This window comes from Polyodon spathula, chromosome 10 (assembly GCF_017654505.1).
Source record: "Polyodon spathula isolate WHYD16114869_AA chromosome 10, ASM1765450v1, whole genome shotgun sequence".
Classification (NCBI taxonomy): Eukaryota; Metazoa; Chordata; class Actinopteri; order Acipenseriformes; family Polyodontidae; genus Polyodon; species Polyodon spathula.
Genome location: NC_054543.1, coordinates 46,166,733 through 46,184,468, shown reverse-complemented (window position 1 = coordinate 46,184,468; position 17,736 = coordinate 46,166,733). Strand labels below are relative to the sequence as shown.

Below are 17,736 nucleotides of genomic sequence, written 5' to 3'. Positions count from 1 at the left end.
AAATCAATTCCCAATTCCAAAACCATTTCCCGTTCCCTTTTAATCAATTCCAAGTAATTTTATGACACAGGCTTCATTGAGCAAACAAATACACAACTTGTAATTGGAATTGATTAAAAAAAGGAATGAGAATTGGAATTGAAAAAAAGGAATTGATCCCAACGGTTACAGTTCGGCAACTGGGTGGTCCAAGTGCAAGATTAAAAAGCCCATTAGAATCTACAGTAACAGTTTCTCTTTTTTTGTGTTTTCCAGATGCCTTCGTAAACAGCCAGGAGTGGACCCTCAGCCGCTCAGTCCCAGAGCTCAAAGTGGTTAGTGTCTCTCCTCTACCTTCAATATTGAGTTAAACCCTAGAAATGAGAATGTGTATAAATCCAGTCTTGTCAAGGTCAGGAGACACAGTTGAGCTGTATTCTAATTCTCTAAACTGTCCTAAGTCTTACTGCACTTAGTCATCTGAGTTGTTCTTTGCTAGACTTTCCCCAGAGCCGCAATGTCATTTTTGTAGAAACTGAGCGCAGTCTGTTATGCAGCCTCATCAAAACCTCCTTTGATTTGTCCTCTACACTTTTGGCCATGTAGCCAAGCAGAGGGGACCATACACATGAGAGCGGATACTACTGATTTAGTTACCCTCCTGTTCGCTTTTGAAATATAAGATGTATTGTAAAATAGTAAGAGTTTGCTTTTTAGCCCAAGCCCCTGCTGATAGGACAGAGCACGACCAAAGTGACACAGTTACAGCGCTGCTTGTCCTCCCTGACCTATCTTCTATATACAAGGCACTGGTGGTGGATAGCCGGACAATGAATCACTTCACTGTCTCTTCCCTGTCAGTGTTTCTCTTGTCTTGGCACAGTTTCTTTCATTGCTGTTTCATTTCCAGCAATTCATGCAGTGAATATGTTTGCAATTTAGAGCCTGGCTGTGCAAAGCAGTTGTGTAAGGGTTGCATGTCATACGTTTGGATCAGGGAGTTGGTAACAGTCATTTCTTCCTTGTATAATATTGGAAAATGCTGCAGTACTTTTGATATTTTAAGCCATTTCTTTGCAAAGTTGTTGCTGTTTTAGCCTGTCCAGCTTCAGAAGAACCAGATGATTATTACCAAGGCAGAGTTCTAAAAGGTACTAACTTCAATGGACTGACCTAATTCTCTCCCAAATCTATATTTTTAGTGGAGACTAGTGCCTGGTTTCCATCTGAATCAAGAATGTGTGTTTTCATATCACTGGATGGTTTTGTGTGCTTTTGTGATACTGGGCAGTGTTATATGTCCACTACCAATGCATAACACGTGTAACGAGCAGCCTGGATAGCGCGTGGATCCTCCGTGTCTGCTGGCCAGTGCTGTCGGATCCTGTCACTTTCCCTGCTGCAGTGCGCTGTCAGTGCCCGGTGTGATGGAGTATGAGGTCAGCTCTGGTGCTTCTCAGGGAGATGTGACAGTGACCTCTCTGTCATTCAGCTGACACGCGGCCAATCAAGTGCTCCTCACAGCTGACTTTCACAGAGCTGTCTGCAATTCTGAAGAGCTGCAACTGAGAAGAATTGCCTGAGTACTGCCATTGACCCTGGAACCGAAGCTGCTTCATTTGACTTGCGGGCACTGTGAGACTTGCTATCCTGCAGAGCTTTGTCCACTCCAGTCCTGAGAGATCTCCAATAGAGTAAGGGACAGACCAACGCTTCAGCTGGGACTTTGCCTGCTTGACTTGTTCCCATAGAGTACACAGTAGTTCTTCATCAGAATGCTTGAAGATTTGAATGAGAAACATATATCCCAAGACTCCCATTGTATAGCAGGCCAAGCCATTTCAGATGAGGTTAATTTTATTACACCTGCTTCCTCTGGGATACTGTATAAACTCTGGTGTGACTGGTTAAGCTCTTAGTAAACCTGCTTTACATTCCTTCAGTAGCTGTATGGTATAATAAAGTCAGAGGGAGTCTAGCTTGTTCATGGTGGCTGTCTTGTTATTATGCAGCTCTTCAGAGGTCATTGCTGAAAAACAAACATACCTTGGGTTATGGTTTTGAATTGAAGGTGGTTGACAAGGTTCAGCGTAATTATTTCAAATATGATATGAAACGATGGTAGCTATTTAAGTTGCAAGGCATGCACAACCATGTAATTAGTAAATGACATCAGCAAATGCCAATCATTTAAGGTGTTGCACACTAACTACGTTGTAATTACATACAGTAGCAGTGGCCTTGTGAATAACTTGTTCTTACCTAGTGTCATTATTCCGCAGTAGGTACCATGCAGGAGCATGAACTTTGATAGTTACCCCAGATAATCTAAAGTGCTACCGAAATGACTGGGTTAAAGTTGGTGGAGGTTGTATACAGTAATGTGTTCTGTAAGAGTGCATCTTGTTTATGTTAATTCAATCAGATTGGAAAGCAGCTCTGTACACTGGCCTCTGTCTGGGGTTACCATGCAGCCAGGCTGTAATGTTGCTTGTTCTGTTGTTATTTCAGGGCATTGTGGGTAATTTGGCCAGCGGTAAGTCTGCCCTGGTGCACCGGTACCTGACGGGGACATACGTTCAGGAGGAGTCTCCAGAAGGTAAGAGATGCTGCAGCTTTACAGAATCACACTGCTGTGCTTGCATCCCGCAGCGAGCAACTGCGGTGCTAAGAGAGTGTCTTCAGCTTCATCTGATTTCAGGCTTTCTTATGTTTGATATTGAACATGTTAATTATATTTCTTCAACACCTGAAGAGCTGTACAGCACACATCGCTCTATAGAGAAGTTAAGAACCAGTCTACCCTAAATTCTCACCAAACAGAAAGCTTGATTGCTCTGCAGCTGGTCTTTAAAGGCACTTGAAACAAAAGCTAGCAGATTGAATATCAATAATTAAAGAAAAAAAGCTGGAAAAGAATTGCTGCCAGTCGATGCACATGTGCAGAGCCCTGCAGCCATGCTTCTACTTCAGAGGCATGTGTTCAGTGTGTTACTTCTTAAACATGAATTGATAGAGCTGTCCTAATGGATGTGTGCACTTCCCTCTTTGCTGCAATCTGTGCTGAAGGGGGAATGTGATGCGCAGCAGGAGGTGGTGATAACAACCATAGACTATGCTCTGGGTTTTGCCAACACTCCCTTGGAATCAGCACTTAAAGAACTACAGAGGGAGGTGCTGCAAAAGCTATTAAACTTTCAGGTCCTGAGCAATTTCCTTTGCAAACCTAGGTGGTCATTTTATATATTTTTTCTTCTATACAATATTAGTCAAGTAAAGCCCCACAGAGCAGAAGAGTGATCCTTTTGTTTGCCATTAGGAAGGCTGTGTGCACAGCTATTACAGGTCCCTTCATATCTCTAATATCAGACAAAGCCAAAGTAAAAATATAGAAAATTAGCATTTTAATATAGTAATTTTTATTGTTATTATTTTATCACCCTTGACCCTTAAATGCGCACACGTTTTAAACGTTGACATGTTTATGCATTTTTGTTTTGACCTCTGTGAATGGTAACTATGTAACATATAAATAATTCATACATAACGCAGAGGAAATTGTACACTTCAGCTGTTTGTGCCTGTCTTTGTGTCTCTATGTATGTGTGTCTGTCTGTATGTATGTCTCTGTATGTGTGTGTGTTTCTGTCTTGCTATGTGTGTCTCTGTGTGTGTATGTCTCTCTGTCTGTCTTGCTGTGTGTCTGTTTGTGTGTGTCTCTCTCTGTCTGTATGTGTGTGTGTGTGTGTGTGTATCTGTCTTACTGTGTGTGTGTGTTTGTGTGTGTCTGTCTGTTTGTGTGTGTCTCTCTCTGTCTCTATGTGTGTGTGTGTATCTGTCTTACTGTGTGTGTGTGTGTGTGTGTCTGTCTTGCTGTATGTGTGTGTGTGTATCTGTCTTACTGTGTGTGTGTGTGTCTCTTTCTGTGTGTGTCTGTCTTGCTGTGTGTTTGTGTGTGTCTGTCTGTCTGTGTGTGTGTGTCTCTCTCTCTCTCTCTCTGTCTTTCTGTGTGTGTGTGTGGCCTGTCCTTGTAGTATGAAGCCATACTGAGGAAATGATCTCCTGTGGGGAACTCTATTTCCTTAAAGCTGGCAGGGCAGGTGTGTGTGTGAGGTGTCGGTGTTAGCGCTTCCCGTTTTGTTTGTCTCAGTGTTCCCTGGATGCTATTGTCTTCAGTTCCGCTCCCCAAGCGATCACAGTGGCTTCTGCTAATGTGATGTGCTGACTGCATGGCTTGGATAAAGATCATTTGAGACACCATTGAGACCAAGCTTCTGCTTCGGTGTGAAATTAGCACTATTTATAATAAAGAAAAAAACTGTTTGTTACAAAACTAAAAAATAAACAACTCATGTATGTGTATTAAAGGTCTCCTAGGTTGTTTCTTACTGGTTGTGTTAATTGTGTGTTTTAGGTAGTGTTTTTACAGCACTTCACATTACAGCTCATGTGACGGTCTTGCACTGTAGAAAGTTTTTTGTTGAGAGTAAACATATTCCAAAGAAGCGTATTACATGACTCTTAATATTGACACTATAAATGAAACCCTGTGCATTGTGTGTTCAAAACAGTGTGTATATGCTGAGCGATGTCCACAACAGTGATTCTTTCTTCATTTTTGTTTTTCGGGTGATTGCACTAAACTTCCTCTGGGAACTGGGCTGTGGATTCTGCATGTGAATGATCCCGATCTTTGATTTCGCTTTTTTCTTTCCTCTCTTTTTTTTCTTACGGGCTGTCCCTTTTACAGCAGACATCGATGCAGGTAACTATGCTCTTTCTCTCTGTCTCCATGACAATGGCCTTTCCTCATCTTCGGGCCATAGAGCCCATACACCATGTCCCAAACCCCCCTAATATTGGCGTTGCATTTGAGCTGGGTTCTGAATTAAAGCCACTTACCCAACCATGTCTGAGCGGAAGCTTTCATGAGAGTTTAGCCCCGGAGATCCCTTCACGGTAACTGGATGTGCATGCTACTGTAAAAAATCATCTCTGTAACCTCTTCATCCCAAAACATTACACACAGATGTCTGGCCAGAATGCATATACAAACAAGTCTGCAAAGCCCTGTTAAATGACAGTTTGATCTGTATGAGGCCATTGCTTCTGGTCTCGAAACTAGACAATCCCAGAGGTAAGTGGGTTTTATAGTGTCATGGTGGGTGTATTTGGTTGTGGTAATGCCTCTAATTCTGAGCCCAGTCTATCATAGTGTCCCATTGCCATTGTGAGTCTGTCTAGTAGTTTCTAGCAGGTTCTTTGCAATTTAGATACCTACTTGGTATCAAAGCGAAAGAACCAGAGCAAAATCCTATTAGCTAAAGCGAGACAGAGAATTGCTGTAATACAATCCTGGCACATTCATTTCATTAACAAATAATCTGGATTATGATTAGGGCTTCTGTTTTTCGTTTTTTTTTTATTGTATTTTTAGGTGCTTGTTTTTAGCTATTTTCCAGTTTTATGTAAATTTATTTTTTTTCGGGGGGCTTTCGTTTTTGATATGCTATATGAAATTAGTGTTTTCGGTTACTTTCCGAAATGCTTGAGCGTTTTTATTCTGTCAAAATATGTATAGTAGTAACTCGACAGTATTTGCACACTTAAGTTGTACCTTCTTTCCTTTGCTGTCTTCCACAATGAAATCCCTCTGGTCACGGGCACATTCTTCTGGGGTTTTTGTGTGGAGGCATTTTTTTATATTTTGCCACAATTCTGTTTTAAATCCTCTGTATCTTAACTGTAATACAGCTTTCAATCCTGCTATCAAGCCTTCATCCTGATTTGTAATCTCGTTTTAAATCTCGCAAGTGGAGTCTCCAATAGAAATGTAGGAATGTGCTGTCACTCAGTAGTTGGGGCAGGTTTAAAGTATTCAGAACGAATCAATGATAGATACAAGTCAGGAAGGCGGGACATTTCCCAGCAGCACTGGGAAATGTATTTATTATTATTTTTATAGTAGATTTTATTTTTTAATGGAAAAAGGGTAAAGTCAACGTGAATGGATTATCCATTTCCTCAGTTTTTCTGGTGTTTTCCGGTGTTTATTGGCTATCCATCGATTTCATTTTTTTTGTATCGGGTGTTTGTATCAGGTTTTATTGGTTAAAGCTGAAAATCAGAAGCCCTAATTATGATCTAGGCTGGTGTGAAGGTAATCCTGCTCTAATGTTATGTTCTTCTGTCTGTGTGTTTATTTACCATGTATAACCCATGAAACAGCAACAGTTATGTATTATTAATTTTAAAGCAGCTACACTTTTGTTTAAGGAATTGCAAAATGTTTTGGTAGTCACACTTTTACTGTGGGTATGTATTTGTTTGTTTATTTATCATTCACAGCCTTGGGGTTGGAAACCAGCCCACATAGCAACAAGTTTCCATAGCAATATGGTAAAATCTGCAATAAGCACAGTTCATCCTTTATACATTGGAAGTAATTAAAACTGGTGATTATTTTGAAACTTTAGGGAATTGTGTCAGATTTTAATTAGGCCGGACTAGAGGTAGGTGAAACGGCTGCCAGCAGTTAAATATTTATAGCCTGTTCAGGAAGACAAATCTGACTAACCTTGAAGCTGGAGATGACTCTTATAGGAATCCCTGTATTTTGAGAGAAAGGGCTCGGTACGCAGGCTACTGAGCCTGTCCCAGTCTGTATAACCCATTAAATTTGCTGTGCCTTTAGAATTATACAGCAAACCTTCTGTAGAAGCAAGTGGCAGCAAAAACCACAGCCAAAGCACACTGTAGATTAATGTACAGTGCGTTTAATGTCATTGGAGTACACACAGGAAACTGTGCAATGTATGCACTCATACTGTATGTCTAGCTGTGGCCCTTGGTATTCGGCACTTCCCTGGGGTTTACAGCTGTGTTTCTGTTTCTTGCACCGGTCACCTTCGAGTGTGATGATTTGAATGCTGTTGTACTCCTGAGTAGGGCACTGGGCATTATCTCAATCCTAAGGAATCTAGGGAATGATTTGCAGGCTGAATATCAGCTGTTTCACATCCCCATGAAAAATAAATAAATATGAAGTGCTGTATTGCTTCATGATGATGTTGCGTTGTGACAGTGGCCGTGAGACACCACAGTATCAGGAGAAGATGCAATACAGTCCACCTGAAGTGACGCTTTCCCAGCGTGTGTAGTTACAGTCTGCTGAGCCGCTGCCATGCTGTAAAATGGACTGAGATAATGAACTCAGAACAGTGCTGTAGCTCGTGGTTCAGTTTTACACATCCCTGCAAACTGTACACCCATCATAAAAGCCCTGAACCTCAGCTCTCAATTATACAGTAAAGCACCAGAAATCAACAATTTCCGTTCCTTACCATACACTAACTGACATTTACTGTGCACAGACTTCTCAGAATAAGACTAGAAACCCTACTGCTGTCCGAAGTCATATAAACCACATCACTGCAATCAGACCCCTGGCACGTTCCTGTTGTTTCCACTCTGTGCTTGACGTTTTGTCATGTAATGCACATTACAGCCTATTCAGTGTAAACTCTGTTGTAAGAGGCTGTATGTGAACCATGCTTTATTAAGTTATATTTCGGTGCAGTACTTTGTGTTGCTCTTAGCTGTCATTTGGTTCGTGTCTTGAGTCTAAAGAGCACAGTACCACTCTGGCCCTGCATTTTAAGATGGCCAGTGCAGTACAGTGATGGTCTCTTGAGCAGACACGGAAAAAAACTGAGACGTTAGACAGAAAGGAAGTGGGCTTGGCAGAAAGAAAATATATTTGGATATTAACAGTTTTGTTTCAGTCTTAGTCTTATGTGCTGAAAAATCAAAAAACTAAATGAAGTCTCTAGGCCCCCAGTAGTAAACTATGCTTTCACTAATTATCATATTCCAGTGGAGATTTTAGATATGCACACTAAATTATAATTGGAAAAAAGAAAAGCATGTATTTGTTTAGTGATCATTCTACAGTTTTAAGCCCGTCTCTGGATTGTTGCACCATACCATGTAGTATAGTTATTCTATCAGTTTGTGACTGGCTGTCTTCAGTGCATCATGCTGAACCAGTCCAGCCACTATGGTTTCACAAAGAGAAGCCAGATTCCCACATGTGACCGCCGGTCTTGCACGCTTTCCCAGTGAAAAACATCACGACAGGAACATTACTATAAAAACACACGTGCATAAGCAGAAGTGCTGTACCAGCCAAGCAGCTTCCTAACATTATCCCATAAAACAAAAGACCCTGTAATTGTCAAACCTCACTGTCATTCTGAAACGAAGCCACGCCACTTCTTGTGCAGCATTTAAAAACACTAAGTGTGTTCTTTTCAATCCGTGCAAAGGCAGACCAGTTCTTAAGACTGGAGAGAAACATTTTCTAACAGTTTAAAATTCGCAAATCATTTAATTGCAGGAAGAAGCTGTTCAGTTATTGTTTTGTGTGTGTGTGTGTGTGTGTGTGTGTCTATATATATATATATATATATATATATATATATATATATATATATATATATATATATATATATTTTTGCTAATGCTTGCAACTGTTGTAATACTCTACTGACCTGGCACTGCATCTTGTGATTCTTTGTGATCAAGGAAGTACTCAGATGCAGCTGGCAAGTAGGATTCTAGAGTCACAGATACAGTGAAAAAAAAATTACAATTGAGTATTAAAGCAACAGAAGTGAGGAACAAAAATAAAAGATACAATATAAATGATAAGACTGTTGCTATCCACCTCTAACAACATTCAGCTTCAATCCCAGCCTCAGATTCAAGTGCAGAATGCTCCATATACTTTGAATTAGAAAAGCTGTTACCTTTTATTCTTAACTGCCTCTCGTTCATTTGACATTAAGTGTTCGGTTATAGCAGGATTCCTTTAACCAATTAGAGCCCAGCTTATGTATTTTATTGCAATATAATTTCCCTTTGCCCCAAGACGCTTGCCAATCACAAAACTGAAACACATTTTTCACTGTGCAGATTCAGCCAGTGCTTGAATGGCTTTGCATTACGCCTGCCAGATTCTGTTTTTGATGAAGCACATGTGACAACAACGGTTTGCTCAGCCCAAGAAAGTGGAAATGTTTAGAGTAGGTTACTTATGTTCCGCTGTATCATGGCTTGATTTGTTTTACATGACATGGGAACAGAATCAACACAGAACTATGGAAACACAGAGGAGTACCAATCCAGCCGAACTGTATGGTGTGCAGAAGTAGATCCATGCCGTGTGTGTGTGTCTATATATATATAAACATAACCTGAGAATGTAATGAGCCTCCCCCCCCCTCCTCCTTCTTTCTATTCCCCTCCAGTGCATGTACCCTTTCACCTTCCTTTCTGGTTCTTGTCACCAGGAATCAATCAGCATGTCAACTTTGCCAACTTTTTTCTTATTTATTTATTTTTAAACATCTTAATTTTCTTGGCTTTAGGCATAAAGGCAGAAATTGGGCTGTTTTCACTTATACTGTAGATATGTCTTTTGTGTGTCTCATACTGTCGAGAAAAGAAACGACTGTAGTCACAGAGCAGTGAATTCGTGATGGAACGCAGCGCCTCCTATGGGTTGTAGTGGAAGTTGTAGCACTCTAAAGCACCATGTATATCCATTGAATTCGTGATGGAACGCAGCGCCTCCTATGGGTCGTAGTGGAAGTTGTAGCACTCTAAAGCACCATGTATATCCATTGAATTTGTGATGGAACGCAGCGCCTCCTATGGGTCGTAGTGGAAGTTGTAGCACTCTTAAAGCACCATGTATATCCATTGAATTCGTGATGGAACGCAGCGCCTCCTATGGGTCGTAGTGGAAGTTGTAGCACTCTAAAGCACCATGTATATCCATTGAATTCGTGATGGAACGCAGCGCCTCCTATGGGTCGTAGTGGAAGTTGTAGCACTCTTAAAGCACCATGTATATCCATTGAATTCGTGATGGAAAGCAGTGCCTCCTATGGGTCGTAGTGGAAGTTGTAGCACTCTTAAAGCACCATGTATATCCATTGAATTCGTGATGGAACGCAGCGCCTCCTATGGGTCGTAGTGGAAGTTGTAGCACTCTAAAGCACCATGTATATCCATTGAATTCGTGATGGAACGCAGCGCCTCCTATGGGTTGTAGTGGAAGTTGTAGCACTCTAAAGCACCATGTATATCCATTGAATTCGTGATGGAACGCAGCGCCTCCTATGGGTCGTAGTGGAAGTTGTAGCACTCTTAAAGCACCATGTATATCCATTGAATTCGTGATGGAACGCAGCGCCTCCTATGGGTCGTAGTGGAAGTTGTAGCACTCTAAAGCACCATGTATATCCATTGAATTCGTGATGGAACGCAGCGCCTCCTATGGGTTGTAGTGGAAGTTGTAGCACTCTAAAGCACCATGTATATCCATTGAATTCGTGATGGAACGCAGCGCCTCCTATGGGTCGTAGTGGAAGTTGTAGCACTCTAAAGCACCAGGTATATCGATTCCTCACAGTTGCTGGTTAGCCCCCAAGAGAAAAGCACCCGAGTGCCTAAAATGAGTTCTGGAGATTTCATTTAAACTGCGATCAGTTGAGGCTCATGAGAAATCAATTAATCTTCAGTTGTTAGTTATGAGAACTTCAAATCCGCCCAAGAGCATTAAATAAAAGATCTGAAGACTTTGGTTTGTAGGTTCTGCAGGACAGATCGTCTTTCAATCTCCAATCGAGCTGATCCACTTTACCAATCAGGAGAACACACACAGGCATTTCTCAAGAAGAGTCCTGTCTGGCCATGATTGTTTTAAATCATCTGCTTCTCCAAGATAGTGAAATCTGTCACGCAGAGGAAGAGTGGACACAGATTGAGAGAAGAATCTATAGGAAGAGTGGACACAGATTGAGAGAAGGCTGTATAGGAAGAGTGGACACAGATTGAGAGAAGGATCTATAGGAAGAGTGGACACAGATTGAGAGAAGGATCTATAGGAAAAGTGGACTCAGATTGAGAGAAGTCATTTGGGTGTGGATCCCTGAAACTGGGTAGCTCATGGAATCACGTATAGTATTCCAGCTCCCAGGTTCCAGTTGCAGTATTGAGAAAGTAAAAGGTTTAGTCTCTGAATATTCCTGATAACTGTACGAAAAACAAACAAAACAAAAAAAACAACTGAGCTTGCCTTGAAGCTAATAGGTAATATGCTTGGGAATGAATGAAGTCATCTCTTAGTCTCACTGTCAGCACTCTTTCCAGAGGCCCCACTATAGCTGCACTACAATAAGCCAGTTTAAACTGTGGCACATGATGTTCGTATTGTAAACACTGATTAACACACATGTATCATAATAAAAAAAAGAGAAGGAACAGCAGAGGTTGAGAATTCCAATGCAGTGATAGCTGAAACAACCTGAAAAACAATCAACAGAAGTATTTCATTTTTATTCTGAAAACAGTGATTGCAGGAGTGTTTTCTTAAAACAGTGATAGCAGGAGTGTTTTCTTAAAGCAGCGATTGCAGGAGTGTTTTCTTAAAGCAATGATTGCAGGTGTGTTTTCTTAAAGCAATGATTGCAGGAGTGTTTTTTAAAGCAATGATTGCAGGAGTGTTTTCTTAAAGCAATGATTGCAGGAGTGTTTTCTTAAAGCAAGTGTTTTCTTGATTGCAGGAGTGTTTTCTTAAAGCAGCGATTGCAGGAGTGTTTTCTTAAAGCAATCATTGCAGGAGTGTTTTCTTAAAGCAGCGATTGCAGGAGTGTTTTCTTAAAGCAATCATTGCAGGAGTGTTTTCTTAAAGCAGCGATTGCAGGAGTGTTTTCTTAAAGCAATGATTGCAGGAGTGTTTTCTTAAAGCAGCGATTGCAGGAGTGTTTTCTTAAAGCAGTGTTTTCTTAAAGCAGTGATTGCAGGAGTGTTTTCTTAAAGCAGCGATTGCAGGAGTGTTTTCTTAAAGCAGCGATTGCAGGAGTGTTTTCTTAAAGCAGCGATTGCAGGAGTGTTTTCTTAAAGCAATGATTGCAGGAGTGTTTTCTTAAAGCAATGATTGCAGGAGTGTTTTCTTAAAGCAATGATTGCAGGAGTGTTTTCTTAAAGCAGTGATTGCAGGAGTGTTTTCTTAAAGCAGTGATTGCAGGAGTGTTTTTTAAAGCAATGATTGCAGGAGTGTTTTTCTTAAAGCAATGATTGCAGGAGTGTTTTTAAAGCAGCGATTACAGGAGTGTTTTTTAAAGCAATGATTATCACCTACCCTTGCAGTGTTCTGTTTGACTGTCAGTCTCCAGGTAATGTTTGTCTCATTAGTACCTGTTGTCTGAAGGGGTCTTCCCCTGTTTTCATGAGTACCTCTCCTCCCCCTGATACAGTAGATCACCTTCATCTTCCCTTTCCTGTAGTGTAACATTGTAGCGCCATGCATTGACCCAACCCCCCCCCCCCCCCCCCCCCCCCCCCAGTGAAACACATCTATTGTTTTTATGTAGCGATTACATAGCGCATACATACTCACTTTAACCCTGCGCACACCAGGGCCTCCCACACAGGAGGCTCCGGTGTGTGTGTGTGTGCACACACTCTTATGGAATCCGCATCGACTGCCACAAAACAAGGAGAAACTTTTCAACGTGATTTTAAATATCTACACAAGAGACTTTCTCAGGGACAGTAGCACCACAATGGACATAGAAATGATCAGAATTGCACTATTTTAGTCATTATACCCTGATTTAGAAAGGGGTAATCACAACTGAGGCAGATTTGTAAACGTTCCAAAGCTTGATGCCTCTTCCTAAATAAATACATTCTCCATTTTATATAATAAAAGAATATTTGTGAGATTATGTTGAATTCTGTCCCCTGATGATCCCTCTTGTGGCAGTCTCTCATATTGCATCAGAGACCCTGCAGTCTCTCCCCCCTCTCAGTGTGTGCTGCTCTCTGATAGGTGGCCGCTTCAAGAAGGAGATTGTGGTGGATGGGCAGAGCTACCTGCTGCTCATCAGAGATGAAGGGGGCCCCCCGGAGACACAGGTAGGTACAGCACATGTGCAAGTGGCTATGTTTCTACAACCACACCAAAAATAACATGCTTTATTATAATTACAGCTGTATAGCGTAGTTCAACTTTAGTTTGTTCTTTTTCTTTCTTTCTTTCTCTCTGTGGAAAATGAGCCGGGTGTTTGTTTGTTTAATTAGTGAGCATTTAGAGAATTGCCTGGCCAGTTATGATGAGGCGTACTCTCTGCTGTGTTCTCAGTAATTAATAGACATCTGGAAAACAGTTAACGTGTTATGAAGAGTTCAGACACACGATTGTCAGAAACAAGGAATGGATCTTCGTGAGGGATCAGCTTGTAATCAGCTTTTTTTGTTAGTTTGTAACTGGAAGTGTACGTGGCAGCTCTCTCTGGTGCTTACAGGCAGAGTGATTCCACTGAAGACACAGGTCCTCTGTAATGTGTTTACACTTTCTGATTAGCTAGAATCCAAGAAACTCATTTCCTGAGCTGTCAGCTTAAATACGCTTAGAGGGCATGGTTTAAATTACTTATAATTATTTCAGTAATGGAATTCGTAGCCAAAGATTACAAGATTTTATTAAAATACTACAATAAAAGAATTATAATCCAATTACTCTTTAGTTTGGGGACAAATTTAGTTTGTGATTTAGATATCAATACAGAAGATTAATTTATAAATGCACGATTTATTATTATTTTTATTATTATTAGTAGTAGTATTATTATAATTATCATCATCCCCTACCGGTGATGGATATCCTCCGCGGCAGAGATATTATTTTGCATATACCGCACTTAGAGATGTGACTTTCCATTTGTGATATTACTTTTGTTCTAGCTGTCTTTCCAATACCTTTATTGATAAGACATCTGTAAACTAATGTTTCTGCCTGTATTGAAAAGGGTTCTGGGGTTCTCTGAAGTTGCAGTCATCAGATCGCAGACCCAGGGAGCCCCCTTCACAGGTACTTTACCTCACTGTCCCAGGGACCCTGTGTTCTGGATTATCACAATTCTCCTCCTTCTTGTCCTCCGTCAGTTTGCTTTGTGGGTGGATGCTGTCATCTTTGTCTTCAGCCTGGAGGATGAGATCAGCTTCCAGACGCTCTATCACTACTACAGCCGGATGGGCAACTATCGCAACCCTGCCGACATCCCCATGGTGCTGGTCGGAACCCAGGGTAAGATTTCCAGTGGCCAGTCGATCAAGTGATAGCCAGAGCCACACTGTGAATCCACTTCCTTGCTGCACAGCAGTATTGGGACCACACGTACTGTGCCACATGCTCACAGGCAACGTCAGGTGAATGCAGTGTGAGGTGGCAGGAGTTCAGTTGAAACCCTGGATAAGGCACTTGCGAGAATGCAGTTGTGTTGGGCACTAATGAAAAGTTATTTTGGTTTGCTTATTACCTGTTTAACCCCTTATCCTCCACTAAATGACATGGTTGTCTGTGCAGCCCACAGTAAATCAAACGTGGAAAGACTCCTCACACGTTGTGGGCACATCAGTAAATTGAGTGTATAATATATTTTCTTCATTTATGTTGGAAGCATTGGAAAATCAGTTCTATCTATACTGCTATGCAGGTAAGGGCAATTTCAGAGGTAGTGAAGATTATGAAGAATGAAGGGTTAATACAGAAATTAGTTATTGTTCGTTCTGCTCACCGTTTTCCTGATCCAATACTCTAGGCTAACAGGCTGTTTTCAAAGCAATTGGTTACACAGAGGAAACACAGTACACATGCAAATTGAATGTTTAATATTGCAGGAGTTGTGTGCCAGGGTCCTTAAATGAACATGAACGCCTTGTGTGTCTCATCACACACTCCTTGATTATAGGAATAAGCTTACTTTGATTTCCAGGCTACATGATCAGGGGAAAACAAATGTTGGTGGGTTATTGTGCTGGGGATGTGTGTTGGGGGGGGGGGGTGCAGCTCGTTCAGGGGAATGTGTTTTGAGAGGGATGCAGCTTGGGGGGGGTGTGAGCACTGAGCCTGTTCTGCAGCAGGGTCTCGGTGCTGCTCCAGCCCGACTGCACCTCTTGTTAACAGTCTGAATTCCAATGCAACACTGGGTAAAAAAAAAAAAAAAAAAAAAAAAAAAAAAAAAAGATTTACTGACCACTTGGCACCACCTAGTGGTTTGATGTCATAACTGCAGTATGCTGCTCATGCTCTAGGAGAGGTGTTGAAACACAAAACGTTTGAATTATTCTGTTAATAAAAGGCAGCTCCTGCCATCTGGTATTTATAAGATTTTCCTTTTTAAAATATCTGAAGAGGTAGCTGATAGAAAACTTCCAGCGTTGAATTTAAACAAAAGTTGTTAATGAGAAGCTTCATGCTGCACATGCTGGCTGGGGAGGTGGGTTATATAAAAGCATAATAGGGTAGAATTCTACTATATTGAAGCTTTAGAGAAAATGAAACCCGTCAATTATACTCCAAAATTATACACCACCATACTCGTCCACACATTACTGGTTTCGTTGAGGGCTGCACCTCGTAGTGGTGCTTTACCCTCCTCTTGTGGTAACACGTGTTTATTACACGCAGGTTACGATGTACGGTATGAAGTTTGATTTACATGGGACTCGCCACAAACTAGGGCTGCAACGAAGTGTACATTTTGACCTTCGAAGGTTCGGATCACATTACTGAAGGAAGATTCGAACCTCCGATGGAACTAATCTGCATAATTTACTGATGACGTCACCATAGCTGCCAGTTTATATTTGATTGAAAATCCTATCATTTTATGGGTAATCCATTTAAATGGAATAAAACATTCACATGCAGTTTAAAAATACGTTACATAGAACAGTAATCATGTTTTTATAATTTAAATAAAAAATAGATACACAGTGTTTATTTACACGTAATTGAAAATGTTTGCGATACATGCAGTAAGCTTTCATTGCACAGCTGCAGCGGACTTAGCAGAACAAAGCTTTCAGTCACGGAAGTAACCTCACGTTTTTTCTACAAAAGTGCTGATGAGAGGGAGAAGCTGGTTAAAGCAGAAAGGAAGTTAATTATCAGTCACATTTTACTACGATTAAAAATATTAATACTGCTACTAATAATATGAACTTACGCTTGTCAAGAGACCCAAGAGATTGTTTACGCATCCATGTTGCGAGTCGGTCGCACAATTTGCACTCAACTTTTTTTTTTGTTGTTGTCTGGACGTTTAACAAAAAAACAAAAAACAAAAACAAAAAACATGAGAGGTGTTTTGTGACATTTCTTTCAACAGAGCTTACGCTATACAGCGCTTTGCTGTCGAGATAACGAATGAAGACATTCAAGCTTTGCTTCTGGATAACACGAGCTGGGGGGGGGGGCGGTGCTCAGATTTCAAAATTAAAATGATTAGTGTTAGCGTATGTTTCAATCATGCTGTACCATAGCACTTCACTTACACTGTCTTGTACATGAGGTGTTCAGTACATATTTTACTGAAGCAAGACAACCGCTATAGGTACCACCCCAGCGCTTTGGATACTATACCCTGCGCCATACACAGCAGCGGCGCGATATGCTGTTTGATTGTGAAATGAAGAGGGCACTTCTGATGAAACTGTGTGAACTCTTGTTTCTACCCCGATTTGTGTGAGCAGGTGAACTCCCTAATAACCCTGTGGGAGGGGAGTGTTGTGGCCAAGGCTGGCCAGTGGCAGAAAGTAGACCCAGTCGGAAAGCTGCAGTTTAAGCGCGGATGCACACAAAACGGGAACAACAAAAGAGTTAAAGAAACACAAATGAAGACCGTGCCCAAGCTGTGCTGTCACAGTGCACAGGGAGAGAGCACGACCTGCAGCGTGACAATGACTCTGGTCAGTCTGGAGGTGCTGCTTCATTTTTCACGCAGTAAAAATTGATTTTGCTCTCGAATAGTCATTCCCCACAACGTGCCAATAAGGAGCTGTGAAGAATGCTGCATTTACAATGTGCGGCCACTAGATGTCAGCATACACTGCGTAAAGATATGTCGACCTTCCAAGCCGATTGGGGTAAAACAATATGTTAAAAAGCTTGAAGTTTGGTATTTTAAACATGTTACCTACATTTAAAATGGTTGAGTGTATGAAGAAATTATCCACAATAATCAGCACATAGAAGTAATAAACCTTGTTTTTAATAAACCGAAACTAGCAGTAGCCTATGCAGGACTCTGCACAGTGAAACCCTTTTGTGTTTGCAATACCTCAGTGAAGCCGTAGGTTTGGTCATGGGTGATTTTAACATTTTTGTATTCAACAACTTGGAACAATTAACATAACTGCAATCCATCCTGCAACAGTCAAGGCTTGACTGCATTGAATGTTAAAGCTGAAGCCTCCTCTCTCTGCAGACGCTATCAGCTCGGCAAACCCTCGAGTCATTGACGACGCCAGGGCGAGGAAGCTGTCCAATGACCTGAAGAGATGCACGTACTACGAGACCTGCGCCACCTACGGGCTCAACGTGGAGAGGGTCTTCCAGGACGGTAAGGGCTAACAGTGCCGTCGCTGACCAGAGCTTTACTGCACATTCAAACACATTAGAGATCCACAGAAAAAGCACCACTGGTCATGATCTCAAGAGAAACTACTTGGTGCTATAACAGTATTCTGTCTTTACTCTAATAAAGGAATTGGTGAGCTCACTTGGCTGGGGGGGTAGGTGTTTGCCAAGAAAACAGAAGTTGTCAAGTCAAGTTGCTTATAAAACTTAAACTCACGCACTGCACTGTGTCACACAGCCTGTTCTTCTTGCAGCTATTC

General features: G+C 41.3%; 1 protein-coding gene across 8 annotated transcripts in view; it reads left to right on the top strand.

The window, feature by feature from the left end:
* Window positions 1-17,736, top strand: part of LOC121322443 (arf-GAP with GTPase, ANK repeat and PH domain-containing protein 1-like) — a 191,694-nt gene that overhangs the window by 91,770 nt on the left and 82,188 nt on the right. For 4 of the 8 annotated variants that reach the window (XM_041262423.1, XM_041262418.1, XM_041262421.1 and 1 more), the window contains 6 exons: window positions 256-314; window positions 2,491-2,578; window positions 4,730-4,744; window positions 12,884-12,969; window positions 13,999-14,140; window positions 17,325-17,459. In XM_041262423.1, coding sequence (XP_041118357.1) covers window positions 256-314; window positions 2,491-2,578; window positions 4,730-4,744; window positions 12,884-12,969; window positions 13,999-14,140; window positions 17,325-17,459 — 525 coding nt within the window. The remainder of the gene's footprint in view (window positions 1-255; window positions 315-2,490; window positions 2,579-4,729; window positions 4,745-12,883; window positions 12,970-13,998; window positions 14,141-17,324; window positions 17,460-17,736) is intronic. The other 4 variants (XM_041262424.1, XM_041262425.1, XM_041262420.1 and 1 more) reach the window with 2 other exon arrangements.